Below are 18,466 nucleotides of genomic sequence, written 5' to 3'. Positions count from 1 at the left end.
TGTCTCATGAGAAAAATGTGTGGTCACACTCCAAATGAGGTGAAAGAGTGGTAATGGTGATTTCACTGAAACTGTAAAAATTGCTGCTGGTAGAATTGTATCTAGCAGTGTATTTATATACTGGATTTAGTACAAAACAAACGTCAGTAGAGCTTAAAGCACGTTCACATCTACATCTGTTATGTAGCTTATGCATATGTGTATCTGTGTACCATTATAAAAATTATCTATAACATAGCCTGACATGTACCTCATTAGACACGTCACTATGTGTTATGGTGTCATCAGTACACTGAGCCTCGTGTTGCCATCTACACATTTCCTGGCTTTAAAGGTGTAAACTGCAGTGTAATGCAGACACACAAACACAAGTATAATCGCTCACAATAGTGTAAGCCACTACTGTGACCACACGCCAGCTAAGACAGTGAAGCAGGTGTGTGTACGTGGTGTATGGATACAGTGTTAAGAGTTTAGCTGAACCAGTTCTGAGATAAACACAGAGTCATAGCTCCTCCTGAGTGCTGAGGTCATTATTATAATGATGTTCCTGTTAAAGCCAGCAAAACCAGCCTGTCAGGAGGATCTAGATTCTGACAGGGGGATAAAGTGTATCACTGTTTTCCATGTACCAAATGTTTTGCATTGGAATCTACAACTTCTTGCATTCTCTCTATCGTTCTTTTCATTCTTTACCTACAACTCTCTCTCTCTCTCTCTCTCTCTCTCTCTCACACACACACACTCACACAAGTACACACATACAAACACACACGTTTAAAACCATTTCTGCTTAAGAAACAAAACGACATGCATGAACACACATGACTGTCTTAAGCACCTGTAATGCCAATGCCTCTTCTAACCTCTTTCTCTCTCTCTCTCTCTCTCTCTCTCGCTCTCTTTCTCTCTCTCTCCCTCTTCCTCTCTCTGTAGGTACAGAATGCGTGTGATTTGCTTATTAAGCCACTGGAGAAGTTCAGGAAAGATCAAATTGGTGTCACAAAAGTGAGTGAACACACAAACACACACACACACACACACTCATTATAATGATGTACAGATGTAAGTAGGCATTTAAAAAGTGTAGTAAATGGTAACGTCATATAATAACTGAACATTATATTTCTGAACAAGGAACACAAGTAGTATGAGTCAATCATTCCTCAGTCAATGTTATATTGATTTTCTGACTGAATAAAAAACAAGCTCTGAATGAGCTCACTGTCACTCCTGAAATAAAACACATCACATCCAACAAAAACGAAAGCCCAATTTTAATTTATACAGCAGTAAAAAATATTGTCATGACTGATAGATTCTATGCAATATCTGCAGATGTACAGTAGTACATAAAGTTTACAGTGACCACGGAAAGTATTCAGACCACTTAAAATATTTAATTTTTTGTTTCATTGCAGCCATTTGCTAAAGTTTTTGATTTTTTTTATCAATTTACACTCAGCATCTCTTCCTGACAGAAAAAAAACAGAAATGTAGAAACATTTGCTAATTTATTAAAAAAAGAAAAAAATATTTAGACCCTTTGGTGTGACACTCATATTTAACTCACCTGCTGTCCATTTTTTTATTATTATCCTCCTTGAGATGGTTCTACTCCTTCATTGGAGTCCAGCTGTATTTAATTAAACTGATTGGGCTTGATTAGGAAATGCACACACCTGTCTATATACTGTAAGACCTCACAGGTCACAGTGCAGTCAGAGCAAATGAGAATCATGAGGTTAAAAGAACTGCCCAGGGAGAATAGAGATAGAATTGTGGCAAGGAACAGATCTGACCAAGGTTACAAAAGAAATTTTGCAGTGCTTAAGGTTCCTAAGAGCACAGTGGCCTCCATAATCCGTTAACGGAAGAAGTTTGGGAAGACCAGAAATCTTCCTAGACCTGGTCGTCCAGCCAAACTGAGCCGTCGTGGGAGAAGAGTCTTGGTGAGAGAGATAAAAAAGAACCTCCAAAGATGTAGTAGGGAGATGGGAGAAAGTTCCACTAGTTCCTACAACCCTACGTCAATTCGAGCTTGATAGCAGAGTGGCCTGATAGACGCCTCTCCTTGGTGTGAGACATATAAAAAAACACATGAAGGACTCCCAGACTATGAGAAATAAGATTTTCTGGTCTGACAAGATGAAGATTGAACTTTTTGGCGTTAATTCTAAGCAGTATGTGTGGAGAAAACCAGGCCCTTACCTAAACCCAATTGGGCATCTCACCATCTAACCTGAGGAAACTGGAGAGGATCTGGAAGGAAGACTGGCAGAGGATCCCCAAATCGAGGTGTGAAAAACATGTTGCATCATTTCCAAGAAGATTTATGGCTGTACTGCTCAAAAGAGTGCTTCTACTCAATACTGAGCGAAGGGTCAGTATGCTTATGACCATCTGATATTTCAGTTCTTTTTTATTTTTATTTATTTATTTTTTTTATACATTTACAAAAATTCTACATTTCTGTTTTTTTCCTGTCAAGATGGGGAGCTGAGTGTACATTAATGAGAAATAATATGATAAATTAACTTTTTAAATTTTAGCAAATGGCTGCAATGAAACAAAGAGTGAAAAGTTTAAAGGGGTATGAATACTTTCTGTACCCACTGTATGTTCTTTTGACCTGAAGCACCACTAAACTATTATCAGAGTTACAGAACTGCCAGTTTAAATGCCAGGAGAGAGAGAGGAAGAGAAAGAGGGAGAGATAGAGAGAAAAAGTTGGAGAGAGAAAAAAGAAAAGAAGAGAAGTAGAGGGTTGAAGTGGATTGACGAGAGAAGGATGAAGTGTGAGCCAAAAAGAGAGGGAGAGATGAGAGGGAGTGAGAGAGAGAAAGGGAGAGAGAGAGAGAGAAGGGAGGGAGAGAGAGAGGCGAAGTGTGAAGTCAGTGAGAGAGAGGTAGACAGATGGGGGATGAAGTGAGAGAGAAAGTGTGGGATGATTTTAGACAGGGTTTGGAAAAAGTAAACGTGGCAAAGTCGCGTGCCAGAGATCAATCCAGAACTTTCCATACTTTTATCTGTGTCTGAATATGTGTGTGTGTGTGTGTGTGTGTGTGAGAGAGAGAGAGAGAGAGAGAGAGAGAAAGAGAAGGAGAGAGAGAGAGAGAGAGAGAGAGAGAGAGAGAGATGGGGTTTTTAATGTCTGTGTGAGTGTGTTAGCTTATCATGTCCACTAGGAGGAGCACTGAGCTCAGAAGTACAATAAAAATGTAATTATGAACTAAATCTGCCAATGTATCAATAAAATAATATCAATCAATCCCAATCAAAAGAATCCTATAAATAAAAAGGTATTTTTTTTATTAAAAACAGTTTTAAGAATTCATCTAATAAATAAATAAAAATAAGTATATTATATGAAGGGGAAAAAAAAGACATTAATCTAACTATACACTTGTTTGATTGTTTTAAATTAATTAATTGATTTCCTTATTTTATATAGTTAGTCTGATAGCATTTTATATTTTATCATTTTAAGCATACACATAAATAAAAGGCTTTTGCAGGTTGGAAATTAATGTATGATAAATGTGTTTTAAGTCAAAACACAGTAGAATCAAATTTTTATATCAATATGAGGAATTTGGATTTAACAGAATACACACAAACACACACTGTTCAAACAATGGGAATATGGAAAGATAAAAGTAACAGACAGAAATATATAAAATCCACTGTAAACATCTACAAAGTAAAGCATGTAAATATAGCTCCAGAAAAAAAAATTAAGAGGTCATTTCATTTTCTGAATCAGTTTCTCTGATTTTGCTATTTATAGTTTTATGTTTGAGTAAAATGAACACTGTTGTTTTATTCTATAAACTACGGACAACATTTCTCCCAAATAAATCCAAATAGAAATATTGTCATTTAGAGCATTTATTTGCAAAAAAAAAAAAAAAGAGAAATGGCTGAAATAACAAAAAAGACCTCAAATAATGCAAAGTAAACAAGTTCATATTCATAAAGTTTTATGAGTTCAGAAAACAATATTTGGTGGTATAACCCTGGTTTTTAATCACAGTTTTTATGTATATTGGTATGTTCTCCTCCACTAGTCTTACACACTGCTTTTGGATAACTTTATGCCACTCCTGGTGCAAAATTCAAGCAGTTCAGCTTGGTTTAATGGCGTGTGGTCCTCCATCTTCCTCTTAATTATATTCCAGAGGTTTTCAATTTGGTAAAAGCAAAAAAACTCATCATTTTAAGTGGTCTTTTATTTTTTCCAGAGCTGTATAATAGTCTGAGAACATATACAATCTTACATAACTTATGGTAAGTTACAGAACTCTGAAAATGTTGTAGTGGAACTGTGTAGATTCTGGGTCACAGTGAGAATGGCTGTGAAGTCCTAGTTAATGTAAGAGGTGTGCACTGTGGTTGGATAGTGTTACGCTGTTAGCTTGTAAAGATGTGCTGGCTTTATTGCTCTGGGTCTTCTACCCAAAAGACGTTGATGTAGGAGGTGATGTCTGGGGTGAGAGCGGTCAGGTTTAACCCTGCCAGCAGACTTCATGTCCCGACTCTGATGAATGTTCTGAAACGTTGGCAGAATGTATCTGATGGCCTTCTTCTGTTCTGATTATGCCGTGGAGTTCTTGTGAGGTGGATGATCCAAACCAGATGGTTATGGATGATGTGAGGTTGGACTTGATGATTGCAGCGAGGAACTGGATTATCAAGGTCTGTGGTAGGTTTCTCCAGAGGTTCTCCAGCAGCTTCTGGCAAATCCTCTGTGGTGCCTTCTTGGCTATAGAGGCCATGTTTCTCTCCAAAATCATGTTTCCCTCCAGAATCAGCTAATGCTAATGCTGCTGAACCCAGGGCTGGCATGGCTTTACTGCCCCTTAATACCTGACTACTAAAATTCATACATAAAGAGCACCAGATTATAAGATGTTCTGTAATGATCTGAGGCTGTTCAGTTGATGTGTAAAAAGCTAAAGATGATTATGATGTAGAGCTGCAATGATGAGTCGATTGATTGATAATGTTGACCTATAAGATGCACTTAAAATCTTTTAATTTAACAGTGCGCCTTATAATCTACTGCACCTTATGTATGAATTTTACCAGTCAGGTATTAAGGAGTAATTAATCCACTCCAGCACTGAGGCTGGAGCAGTTCAGAGGTGAGTATATTGGACTGTAGTCTGCTTGTTTACCGTGGGACGAACTGCTAGCTAATATCACCCTGGAAATGTAAACTTACTAAAAATGAACGGAAGCGATTCACTCACCCAATTTTTTTAAAGAAGCGAAATCTGTGTAGATTAACATCCAGCGATCATTTGACTTTTTAAGTTTTTTTTATTTATTTATTTTTTTTACAGTTTTGATTACTTTGGCGCTTCCCCAAATTCCCTATTAAAAGGGAACCATTTGCTCACTTTGATGTAGGCATCCTTACAATGCCTACAATAAGATGTTATAATATATTTAATTTAGGGTGATAATAATGGTGTGTTTGTGTTTGTGTGTTTCAGGAGCGGCGAAAGAAGTTTGAGAAGGAGAGTGAGAGGTATTATTCTCAACTGGACAAACATCTTAACCTCTCATCCAAGAGGAAGGAGACCCAACTACAGGAGGTAAAGAAAGAAAGAAATAAAGAAAGAGAGAGAGAGAGACAGAGAGACAAAGAGAGAGAGTGAGAGAAAATGAAAGTTCTGCCTTTGAGACTAATATGTAAACGAGCTCTGTTTTATTAGCAGTCTTGTTTTTTTGCCAAATTCACAAAACACTGACAGCAAAAACAGTCCTAAGAACTGCAAAATGAGTCAGCAGGGTTTAGCTGGAAAAGGATGATTAAGGCAGATATTTAAATTAGCTGCTTCTCGTGACAGTATATTTATTCATGGACTATATGGACTGGGTGTGTGTTTTAAAACTTGCTTCAAAAATCTTAAATATATGTACAGGTTTAGCATTCCCAGAGGGCATAACTGGCCTGCAGTGCTCCAGTGCTGTTGTGTCAGCAGCAGCAGTCTGAAAATATATGGGGGAGCTTCATGTGTCTGAAAGAAAGCACATTCTGGGCTTTGTGAAAGCAACACTGGTTGCATCATGTGAGTGTATCCAACTGTATAGAAAAACAGAGCAATGATTGAAAACTCTTGTGTATTTTGTATCGTGAGGGGGAAAATTGCACCTTGTGCAGCTCGAAACATGCAAAAGGCATGTACTTTTTTATTATTAAATATTGGTGTGTTTTGGAACTAAATGTGAAATAAACCAATCTATGTATATATCTTGCCATTCCCTTTAAGTGCCGGGTGAGCTTTGACTTTGGCACTATCGTATCTTAACAGCGCATCGCTTTGTGTGTCTCAGTAGAGATTTGATGGGAGCCATGATGCTCCTTATCTTACTCACTGAATGCATTCCGACCAGGAGGGAAAAAAGACACAAACGCTGCCCGGCCACACTAAAAACTGATTGGCTGACTCACAGACTCTTTGCAGAGAACAGGCCAATCAGAACACTCTCTGTTTTGCATGCACTTCATGAATATGCACAAGAGGGGAGTACCTTTCTCTCACTCTCCCTCTCTTTTACACACATGATTGAGGAAAAAAGTTCACTCTGTGTGTGTTTAATTAATGAAGTACACGCTGGGCGCACCTATAGAACTTGACACTGAAGATTGACTGTTGTCTAGGTTCATTTCAGTCAGTGACGCACCTTTGTTTTCAACTGCCAAAATAGCAACACACCTGAAATTTACCTGAACACCAAGTCACTTCCAGACCACCACACTTATTAGTGTAGATTTACTCCTTTACTCCTTTACTATTATAATGGTGCAGGTGCAAGGCATGAAAATAAACTCTTGAGGGGGTGTAAGATAGCAACAGTCATGATGACGCTCCTTGCACAGGGAGTATGATGGAGCCCCCAGTCTTTTTCTACATTTAGACTGGTTTGATTGAAGCAGTCAAAGTCGTTGCATGAAAAAAAAAATATATATATAAATACTTAGTAGCTCATTAAATTCAGAGCATTATTAAAAAAGCACTTTATCTAATTACATACACAATGTAAAGTAGAGGAAATGTGTAGAAGATGCACGTTCCACATTTTCAGTTTCAGATGTAAGGACTATAGAACTACAGCGTGATCACAGTTAATAAACAGGGTAAAGGGCAGTTCAGAGAGCCGTGCCCACTGGAATGCTGTTATTGCTGAAGCAGAGGCTCCACAGCTGTTTTTCACTGAAGTTTGAGATTTATGCTTTAATTATTCTGTCAGTCATACTTTATATATTTAATATTGATGATTCCTGTGGGCATTCTATTGCTTTTATTGCAGTTGGACATTCAAAAATGTGTCACTCTGTTTATCTCTGTCTGTGTGTGTTTGTATAGGCAGATGAGCTTATGGAAAAGGAAAGGCAGGCATTCTACGAGTCCTCTGTTGAATATGTCTACCAGATCCAGCAGGTGGAGGACAGTAAGAAGTTTGATATTGTTGAACCTGTAAGTATTACTTTGCACTTGAAAACACCAACAATGATGTGAAAACATGTTTATTCTCTTTATTTTTAGTTTTGTTGCATGTTTTTCACTTTTAAGTGTTTCGGATCATCAAACGAATTTAAATATTAGTCAAAGACAACACAAGTAAACACAACATTTTGGATCATTGTCCTGCTGCAGAACCCAAGTTTGTTTTAGCTTGAGGTCATGAACAGATGCTCGGCCATTCACTTTCATGATCTTTTAGTAGACAGCGAAATTAATGTATATATTAATCACAGCAAGTCTGCCAGGTACTAAAGCAGCATAACAGCCCCAGACCATCACACTACCAACACCATATTTCACTGTAGGTATGATGTTGTTTTTCTGAAATGTGGTGTTACATTTACAACAGATGTAATTGGACACACACCTTCCAAAAAATTAGCCCGGCCTTTTTCTTATGGTAAAGTCATGGCAAATAAGGCCTGCAATTTTTTGGATGTTGTTCTTGGTTCTTTTGAGATCTCTTGGATAAGTCATCACTGTGCTCATAAGGTATGGTTCGTCAGCCGGCCACTCTTGGGAAGGTTCACCACTGTTTCAGGTTTTTAGCATTTGTGGATAATGGCTCTCACGGTGGTTTGGCTTCATGAGATTTTACAGACTGATAGATCTTAGTTACTTTCTTTCTAATTTGTTCAAAGCCATATAGGTTTGATGTTTTTCTTCATCTACAAACTGTATTTTGTGTTTACTTGTGTTGTCTTTAAAATTGTTTAAACAAATTTGATTGATGAGTGACAAAAAAATAGCAAAAAAAGACATTTTGAAGGGAGCAAACACTTATATACACACCACTGTATATTTACACTTTATTTTTTGACTACATTTTATTCTGACTTTTAAGTTCTAATACAAAGAATGTGTGTGTGTGTGTGTCTTTGACAGGTGCTGGCTTTCCTCCAGAGTATTTTGACGCTGAATAACCTAACTGTGGAGATGACTCAGGACTTCATGCCTTATAAACAGGAGCTGCAACTAAGCTTACAAAATGTGAGCCAATCATATTCATCAGCTTACTGTTAGTTAATTTACCCAGTTAATCAGACTGATCTCCTTCAACCATCTAGACCATTTCTGTCCATCATAGTTTAATCAGTGCACTACATGATTTAAATCACAAGCTGTAGAAAAACTGCCTCTAGCAATGCTGTACAGTTTTACAGTTCTTTGTTCTGACACTTCCGTCTGGTTGGACTTTATGATTTTAAACAAATAAGCCTGTTCACAGCTTGAATTGGTCAAAATAGCACAGCATCCTTTTCTTGTTGTTGTTGCTGTAGACACGTAACCACTTTGAGAGCACACGAGAGGAAATGGAGGAACTGATGAAGAGGATGAAGCAGCCTAAATCAGCCCTCAACAGACACGGCCAGCAATCGACCATAGAGGGCTACCTCTTTGTTCATGAGAAATGTAAGCGTATTAATACTTTACAACACTTTATAAAAGTTCACTGTTCCCAGTAAAAGATACATCACCTCATGTAATCCCATCTCATCCCAAGGTCTAAAGTTATTACTGCTGTTCTACACATTTGAAAGCACATTATTAATATTATATCATTTTAAATGTATTTGTATTTTTGTCATTCCAATTGTTAGTCACAGTAAACATATATCAAACACATTCTCCAAACACCATCACTCTACCATAGACTGCTATTTTCTAACTGAGACCATTATTCTATACAAAACACAGTTATAAAACCATTATTGTGTATTATAGACCATAATCCTCGACCCAAACATCATTATTCTCTTCCACTGGCCATAATTCTCCAACAAAACACCATCATTATCTTCCACAAACATCATTATTTACTAATTAATTTTCTTCTACAGGGCATTATTCTTCAACCAAAACAAAATAGTATCTACTATAGACCTTCGTTCTACAATTAACCATTATCATTCTCTACTATAGACAATCAATTATCAACTTAGCCATCATTCTCCACCCAGACACCATCATTCTGTACTATAGACCATCATTCTCCACCCAGACCCCATCATTCTGTATTACTGACCATCATTCTTCACCCTAACACCATCATTCTGTGCTATAGACCATCATTCTCCACCCAGACCCCATCATTCTGTATTACTGACCATCATTCTTCACCCTAACACCATCATTCTGTACTATAGACCTTCATTCTCCACTTATAGAGCATCATTCTTCACCCTAACACCATCATTCTGTACTATAGACCTTCATTCTCCACTTATACAGCATCATTCTCTACTATAGACCATCATTCTTCAACCAAACACTATCTTCCTCTACTATAGACCATTATTCTTAACCCAGACACCATCATTCTCTAATACAGACAATCATTCTCCAACCAAACACTATTATCCTGTACTGTAGACCATCATTCTCCACCCAGACATCATCATTCTGTACTATAGACCATCATTCTCTACACATCATCATTCTCTAACCAAGCACCATCATTCTCTACTGAACATCACTATTCTGTTCCAAACACCACTATTCTCCATTACAGACCATCAACATTAACAACATCATTCTCAACCTCACACCAAGAATTTCTAAACACCATCTTTCTCTATCAAACACTATCCATTTCCAATAAACACCACCTTCTCCTTATAAATTAAATTTATATCTGTGAGTTAAAATAGAGTAAAAAAAAAAAAAAAAGACTTTTAGCTCTTTTCCCAAGCTGTTGCTGATCATCTCTGAAGCGCCATCGTATCACTCAGGCCTAATTGCTATCAGCCACATGCCAATATGCAGATTTGTAAGCACCTGAAACACAAGCTTGACTCAAACTGGTCTAATTGTGTGCTTTTGTTGCATGATTACCAGTTATTATGCCCATTCTTCATCTAATCGTCTTAAGTGCTTATATTCTGGGCGTAAATGGGTGCTCATCCACTCCGCCAGCCTGAAGATGCAGCCGGGCTGCCTGCAGTTGAAATGCAGATCATGCATTTCAACAAACAGCAACAAAACCGCTAAGTGTTGAGAACATTTTTCTGTTTCCCTGAGCTCCAAAATAAAAACACTATCATTCTCTACTATAGACCATCGTTCTCCAATCAAACACCATCATTTCTACCAGACACCCTCATTTATTACAACAGACCTTTATTTCTCTAACCAAACACCCCCATTCTCTACCAAACATCATCATTCTCTACAAAACATCAAGATTCTCTACTACAGACCATCGTTCTCCAGCCAAACACCATCTTCCCCAACCTCACAAAAAGAATTTCCAGTCACCACCATTCTCTACCAAACGCCACTATTATCTTCTACACACCATCGTTCTCCAACCAAACACCCTCATTCTCTATAACAGACCCTTATTTCTCTAACCAAACAACACCATTCTGTACCAAACACACTCATTCTATACAACAGAACATCATTCTCTAACCAAACACCACTGTTCTCAACCAAACACCCTCACTCTCTATAACAGACCCTTATTTTTCTAACCAAATACCACTGTTCTCTACCAAACACCCTTATTCTCTATAACAGAACATTCTTCTTTAACGAAACACCACTGTTCTCAACCAAACACCCTCATTCTCTACAGCAAAAAAACATTCTCTAACCAAACACCACTGTTCTCAACCAAACACCACTGTTCTCAACCAAACACCACTGTTCTCAACCAAACACCCTCATTCTCTACAAAAGAACATAATTCTCTAACCAACCAGTGTTCTCAACCAAACACCCTCATTCTCTACAGCAAAAAAACATTCTCTAACCAAACACCACTGTTCTCAACCAAACACCACTGTTCTCAACCAAACACCACTGTTCTCAACCAAACACCCTCATTCTCTACAACAGAACATAATTCTCTAACCAAACACCACTGTTCTTATCCAAACACCCTCATTCTCTACAGCAAAAAAATACTCTAACCAAACACCACTGTTCTCAACCAAACACCCTCATTCTCTACAGCAAAACATCATTCTCTAACCAAACACCACTGTTCTCAACCAAACACCCTCATTCTCTACCAAACAGCATTTACTACTACAGACCATCGTTCTTTAATCAAACGCAGACATTTTCCAAACACCATCTTTCTTCATTAAACGCTATCCATTGCCTATAAACACCACCCTTCTCCTTAGAATGATATTTCGTAACTTAAAAGAGAGTAAATAAAGGAAAAGGCTGACTTCTAGCTCTTTTTCTAAGCACTATCGTATCACTCAGGCCTAATTGCTATCAGCCACATGCCAATATGCAGATTTGTAAGCACCTGAAACACAAGCTTGACGCAAACTGGTCTAATTGTGTGCTTTTGTTGCGTGATTACCAGTTATTATGCCCTCTGAAAGATGTCCATTCTTCATCTAATCGTCTTAAGTGCTTATATTCTGGGCGTAAATGGGTGCTCAGACACTCTGACTGAAGATGAAGCCGGGCTGCCTGGGAGGGATCACCTGTCTCTAAACAAAAAAAAAACAGCTTGCATATTTGCCTGTAATGAAAAATGATCAAGCCTAAGAGCCTACCGACTCTGGACGTGCTCCTGCAGCCCAGTTTATCCAGAAACATCACATAAGAGCACTCACCTCGCCAGTTTTTGTTGATTAATTACTTAATACATTGCTCTGCAGCTGGAGTGTGTGACTGGGAGTGTAATTGCGGTGTTATTAACGTGCATTTCAAGTAGCACAAAACCGCTAAGTGTCGAGAACACGCTTCCCTGAGCTCCAATCTGTAACCCAAAGCTCGACGACTCCAGCTTCTGTAATTTATAAACCCCAAATACACACATTAAAGGATCACTCAGACCGACAGCTGCACAGATTCCAGGCTGTGTGTGTTTACGCCATGGCCTGTCAACCAGGTGGCGTCCCATCACACAACCTAAAAAATGGAAATGTTTATTTTACAACCACTTATTTCTGTATTTTTCTCTTTCTTCTCTCCCTTTAATTTCTATCTCTCGTGTTGTTTTCCCTATTTTGTTTTCTTTTCTTTTTCTCACCTTGCTCCCATTTCTCTCTCACACTCTCTCTTCCTTTTTTCTTTCTTTTTTCTGTCTCTTTTATCTACCTCCTCTATTGATGCCTTTGTCTCTCTGTCTCTCTTTGTATCTTTCTTAATCTGTTCTCTGTTTCACTCTCAATCTCTCTTTTTTCTCAGTATTTCTATCTCTGCCTCTTTCGTTCCTAAGTCTCGTTATCCAAGCTCTTTCTCTTTATCACGCCTCTTTTGAGTCCCTGGTTTCCTTTCTCTAACGCACCCCTTTGTTCTTTATCTCTCTGTGTGTTAGGGGCACTGGGGATGACCTGGGTGAAGTATTACTGTAAGTATATGAAGGACAGTAAAGTGCTGGTGCTGCTGCCAACCGAACAGAGACCTGCAACCAAACAGGTAAAACTCCTCTGCCAAAAAATGAAACAAAATTTATTAAATCTTTGCTCATGTCTTGATAGTATCTCGCTCTCTTTATACAACAAATGAAAATATACAGTAAATAAAATAATTATTTGATCTCTTGCTGATTTTGTAAGCCCACTTACAAAACATTTTAAAGGTAGGTGAGAGATAAAATATCAAACATAAAATCCAGAAAATCGCATTGTATAAATGATATACATTTATTTGCATTTTACAGAGACAAATACGTTTTTAAACCTCTACCAATAATTAAGAGTTCTGGCTCTTCCTACAGACCAGTTAGACGCTCCTTATCAACTTGTTAACTGCATTAAAGGCAGCTGTCTTAAATTGTCACCTGTATAAAAGACTCCTCTTCACAGACTCAGTTATTCATTCAGACTGTAACCTCTACAACATGGGCAAGACCAAAGAGCTTTCTAAGGACATCAGGGACAAGATCATTGACCTGCACGAGGCTGGAATAGGCTACAAAATCATAAGTAAGATGCTGGATGAGAAGGAGACAACTGTTGTTGCAATAATAAGAAAATGGAAGAAAAACAAAATGACTGTCAATCAACATCAATCTGGGGCTTCATGCAAAATCTCACCTTGTGGAGTATGCATTATCATGGGAAAGGTGAAAGATCAGCCTTAAACTACAGGGGGTAACTTGTTAATGAATTCAAGGCAGCTGGGACCACAGTCACCAAGAAAACCGTAATGGAATAAAAATCCTGCAGTGCCTGCAAGTTCCTCCTGCTTAAGAAGACACATGTGCAGGCCCATCTGAAGTTTGTGAATGAACATCTGGATGACTCTGAGAGTGATTGGGAGAAGGTGCTGTGGTCAGATGAGACAGTATTTGAGCTCTTTAGCATTAAATCAACTCGCCGGGTTTTGAGGAAGAGAAATGCTGACTAAGACCCAAAGAACACGGTCCCCACTGTCAACCATGGAGGTGTGAACATTATGTTTTAATGGTGTTTCTCTGCTAAGGGCACAGGACTAACTAATGTACCGTAAAATCCTGAGTGACAACCTTTGTCCCTTCACCAGGACATTAAAAATGAGTTGTGGCTGGGTCTTCCAGCATGACAATGACCCAAAACATACAGCCAAGGCAACAAAGGAGTGGCTCAAAAAGAAGCACATTTAGGTCATGGATTTGCCTAGCCAGTCTACAGACCTTAATTCCATAGAAAACTTAAAGAGGGAACTGAAGCTATGAGTTGGCAAGCGACAGTCTTAAAATTCACCACAAACTGTAAAGTCTTGTTTGCCAGAGGGATCAAATACTCATTCCTGTCTGCAAAATGCAAATAAATGTATATAATTTATACAATGTGATTTTCTGGATTTTATTTCCGATATTTTTGATATCTCACTGTTTAAATTAACCTACCTTTAAAATTATAGACTGTTCATGTCTTTGTCTGTGGACAAACTTACAAAATCAGCAAGGAATAAAATATTTTTTTCCTTCACTGTATATATACACTGCTCAAAAAAATAAAGGGAACACTCAAATAACACATCCTAGATCTAAATGAATGAAATATAATCATTGAATACTTTGTTCTGTACAAAGTTGAATGTGCTGACAACAAAATCACACAAAAATCATCAATGGAAATCAAATTTATTAACCAATGGAGGCCTGGATTTGGAGCCACACACAAAATTAAAGTGAAAAAACACACTACAGGCTGATCCAACTTTAATGTAATGTCCTTAAAACAAGTCAAAATGAGGCTCAGTATTGTGTGTGGCCTACACGTGCCTGTATGACCTCCCTACAACGCCTGGGCATGCTCCTGATGAGGTGGCGGATGGTCTCCTGAGGGATCTCCTCCCAGACCTGGACTAAAGCATCCACCAACTCCTGGAAAGTCTGTGGAGCGAGACATGATGTCCCAGATGTGCTCAATCGGATTCAGGTCTGGGGAACGGGCGGGCCAGTCCATAGCTTCAATGCCTTCATCTTGCAGGAACTGCTGACACACTCCAGCCACATGAGGTCTAGCATTGTCCTGCATTAGGAGGAACCCAGGGCCAACCGCACCAGCATATGGTCTCACAGGGGGTCTGAGGATCTCATCTCGGTACCTAATGGCAGTCAGGCTACCTCTGGTAAGCACATGGAGGACTGTGCGGCCCTCCAAAGAAATGCCACCCCACACCATTACTGACCCACTGCCAAACCGGTCATGCTGAAGGATGTTGCAGGCAGCAGACCGCTCTCCACGGCGTCTCCAGACTCTGTCACGTCTGTCATGTGCTCAGTGTGAACCTGCTTTCATCTGTGAGGAGCACAAGGCGCCAGTGGCGAATTTGCCAATCCTGGTGTTCTCTGACAAATGCCAAGCGTCCTGCACGGTGTTGGGCTGTGAGCACAACCCCCATCTGTGGACGTCGGGCCCTCATACCATCCTCATGGAGTCGGTTTCTAACCGTTTGTGCAGACACATGCACATTTGTGGCCTGCTGGAGGTCATTTTGCAGGGCTCTGGCAGTGCTCCTCCTGTTCCTTCTTGCACAAAGGCGGAGGTAGCGGTCCTGCTGCTGGGTTGTTGCCCTCCTACGGCCTCCCACGTCTCCTGGTGTACTGGCCTGTCTCCTGGTAGCGCCTCCAGCCTCTAGACACTACGCTGACAGACACAGCAAACCTTCTTGCCACAGCTCGCATTGATGTGCCATCCTGGATGAGCTGCACTACCTGAGCCACTTGTGTGGGTTGTAGAGTCCGTCTCATGCTACCACGAGTGTGAAAGAACCACCAACATTCAAAACTGACCAAAACATCAGCCAGACAGCATAGGTTCTGAGACGTGGTCTGTGGTCCCCACCTGCAGAACCACTCCTTTATTGAGTGTGTCTTGCTAATTGCCAATAATTTCCACCTGTTGTCTATTCCATTTGCACAACAGCAGGTGAAATTGATTGTCAATCAGTGTTGCTTCCTAAGTGGACAATTTAATTTCACAGAAGTTTGATTTACTTGGAGTTATATTGTGTTATTTGAGTGTTCCCTTTATTTTTTTGAGCAGTGTACATTTGTGTCTTTTAACACTTACAACCCACCAATTAGCATGCCACTAACGGCATTCCTAAATCGTCACATGCTCTCATCGAAGCATGTGGAGTTGTTCAGTATTCTTTAACACGAGTACTTAATGTGGTTTCTGTTTCTGTACATTTTAGTGTCCCAACATATAAACAATGTAAATGTGCTCATAAAACACATCTCTGTTCTAACTGTGTTTCTTAAAAAAGAAACAGTCTGGCCAGCTCAAGTTGGTCGAGCTGATTGACCATCTCTTGACAAACAAAGGCGGTTTTTGTTTAAGTTTATAGTTTAGCAGATCTACATGGATGATCAACCTGACCAAGGTAGACTAACAGTATGATCAAGCTTGACTGAGCTGACCTCAGATCCATCAACCAAGACAGGTCTTGTAATCTGATCAGTTATAAACCACATATGGGGCCCTATACAAAGTTTTTTCCTTTTTTCCCTTTCTATTTTTTTGCATGTATACATCTATAGTTTAGCATAGCAGTTTCTCCACTAGAGGGCAGAATTAGCACACACGGCTTTTGTGTGCACCATTTGAAAATTAAGTGAAATACACCTGTGAAAAAAGAGTGCATGTTTTTAGCCATAAAAAGAATATCATCGCTGTCCAATGAAAAACATCTCCATTTTTGTTGATTTTTAGTTTACTACATCATTTGAACAGACAAACTGTCCCTTACACTGTGCCAAAATTTCCAATAGACCTCTTCAATAGAAACTCTTCAAAATTGACTTCCATTAAAAGTTTACAAGTTTTTTTCTCTTTTCTGTAAAGTTAATGTTTTGGAGATAAGTGTTTTCCATTGGACAGCGACGATATATAAAACATGGTATGCATTGGCAACAATAACATTCCTCATTAACTGTAAATTAACAAGTAATCTATTGTTAGCAGAAGTCAATTCTTTCTAAGAACTGATACAGTGTGTTCCAAACACAGGTGAAGAGTTTAATAATCATTGCTCTCATTTTCTGGCTGCGCTTCCGTCCTAAAAATGTTTGCGTGTCTTATTCAGTACGAATAGCAATAAAATATTTCACAAACTCATGTCTTGCTTCCTACAATTTTGTTATATGGAGGGCAGACTCACTAAGCTTAATTTGGCCCGGCTCTTCAGGTGAGTCTTGGATTTAAGGTGATCATTGCAAGTGTTTTTTTTTTTCGTATCTGGACCATGTTAATTTGGCAAAACTAGCAGAAATGTTGTTGCCTTAATTCAGAAAAATATTTGGTGTGCTGTTGTGTTCTTAATGTTGCGGTAAATTCTGAATTCTTAATGCTGTTGTCTTATTTAAAGCTAGTCTGTTCAAAATTATTTCAACATAATACACAGTGATGTCAAGAAATAATCATGTCTGCTAGGGCTGCATGGCATTGGAAAAAAATTAAACATGGCAATACATTTTTTTAAGATAAATATCATGATATTTAACAATAAAGGGCGAGGAAAACAGCAAAACAACAATAATCTGCCCTTTAATTGAGCATATTTACATCTCCTTTTAAAAGGTAAATAAGAGTGTTTTCCTGGGATTAAATGTGTGAATTCAGCTGTAACTGGAAATATCTGTGCAAAACTGCCTGAATGAGGTGCACAGCGTTTGACAAGCTGTCAAGCGCTGTGTTTACAAGCACGTGCCCAACCATGTGGAGGCCATATGGTTACCTTGTGTTTACGCACGCTCCCCCTCCTCCTCCTCGCACTTCTCAGGCAGCAGGAGTCTGTCACTCACACAGACACAGAGACAGCACTGTTCACTCAGAAAATTATAATATTGTGTGTCTACTTCTTGTGTCAAAAATCAAAAGCATTGAAGATGCTTAAACAATATATCATACAGCCCTAATGTCTGCATGTGCAGTAAGCTCAGGTGCTAAAATGTTACCAATCTACCAAAGTCAGAGCGCACCTGGTTTTTACAGGGAATGGCAAGCGATATGCTGATTGGTTTATTTCACGTTACGCCCATTAATTAAGAGAATTAGTACATGGCATATTTGTCCTGTTGTTAGTCAAGCTGCGTAGTGCACAGTTGACTGCGCGCCTATAGATCGCTAAAATAGCGCCCAATGTTTTTCCTTCTTATTTTGCACAGTACCTTGTTTTGTTTTGTTTTTTTTTAAATCAGAAATCTGTTTTTATTACATAATTTCAAAAAACGTGCTTTCAGCATCACAGAGATCATATGGCTCTACACATAAAACAAGTTAGTTATAGATTACTGAACAACGCCACACAGTTTCAGGAAAGTGTGTGATGATATAGACATGCAATTAGCACCACACTAATTGGTGCTAAATAGCCTCATTGCTCTAATTGAAAAAAATTAAGCTCCACACACTGTTCATTGTAAATTAGATTTTCACCATTTTATCACTTCAGTTTATTCTTATCTGGATGATTTTTAGGGAAAGTACAAGTCCGTTTCCTATTCTGTTCGTCTCTCT

At 38.8% G+C, this 18,466-nt stretch overlaps 1 protein-coding gene across 1 annotated transcript in view; it reads left to right on the top strand.

Annotated features, from left to right (window-relative positions):
* The window catches only part of ophn1 (oligophrenin 1), a 141,011-nt gene that overhangs the window by 29,816 nt on the left and 92,729 nt on the right, over window positions 1–18,466 (top strand). Inside the window, exons 4-9 of the mRNA XM_022685083.2 lie at window positions 937–1,008; window positions 5,502–5,603; window positions 7,380–7,490; window positions 8,424–8,528; window positions 8,819–8,951; window positions 12,829–12,929. Of these exons, the coding sequence (XP_022540804.2) occupies window positions 937–1,008; window positions 5,502–5,603; window positions 7,380–7,490; window positions 8,424–8,528; window positions 8,819–8,951; window positions 12,829–12,929 (624 nt within the window). The remainder of the gene's footprint in view (window positions 1–936; window positions 1,009–5,501; window positions 5,604–7,379; window positions 7,491–8,423; window positions 8,529–8,818; window positions 8,952–12,828; window positions 12,930–18,466) is intronic.

Source organism: Astyanax mexicanus, chromosome 1, assembly GCF_023375975.1.
Source record: "Astyanax mexicanus isolate ESR-SI-001 chromosome 1, AstMex3_surface, whole genome shotgun sequence".
Taxonomy (NCBI): Eukaryota; Metazoa; Chordata; class Actinopteri; order Characiformes; family Acestrorhamphidae; genus Astyanax; species Astyanax mexicanus.
This window is presented reverse-complemented; position numbering and strand designations above follow the sequence as displayed.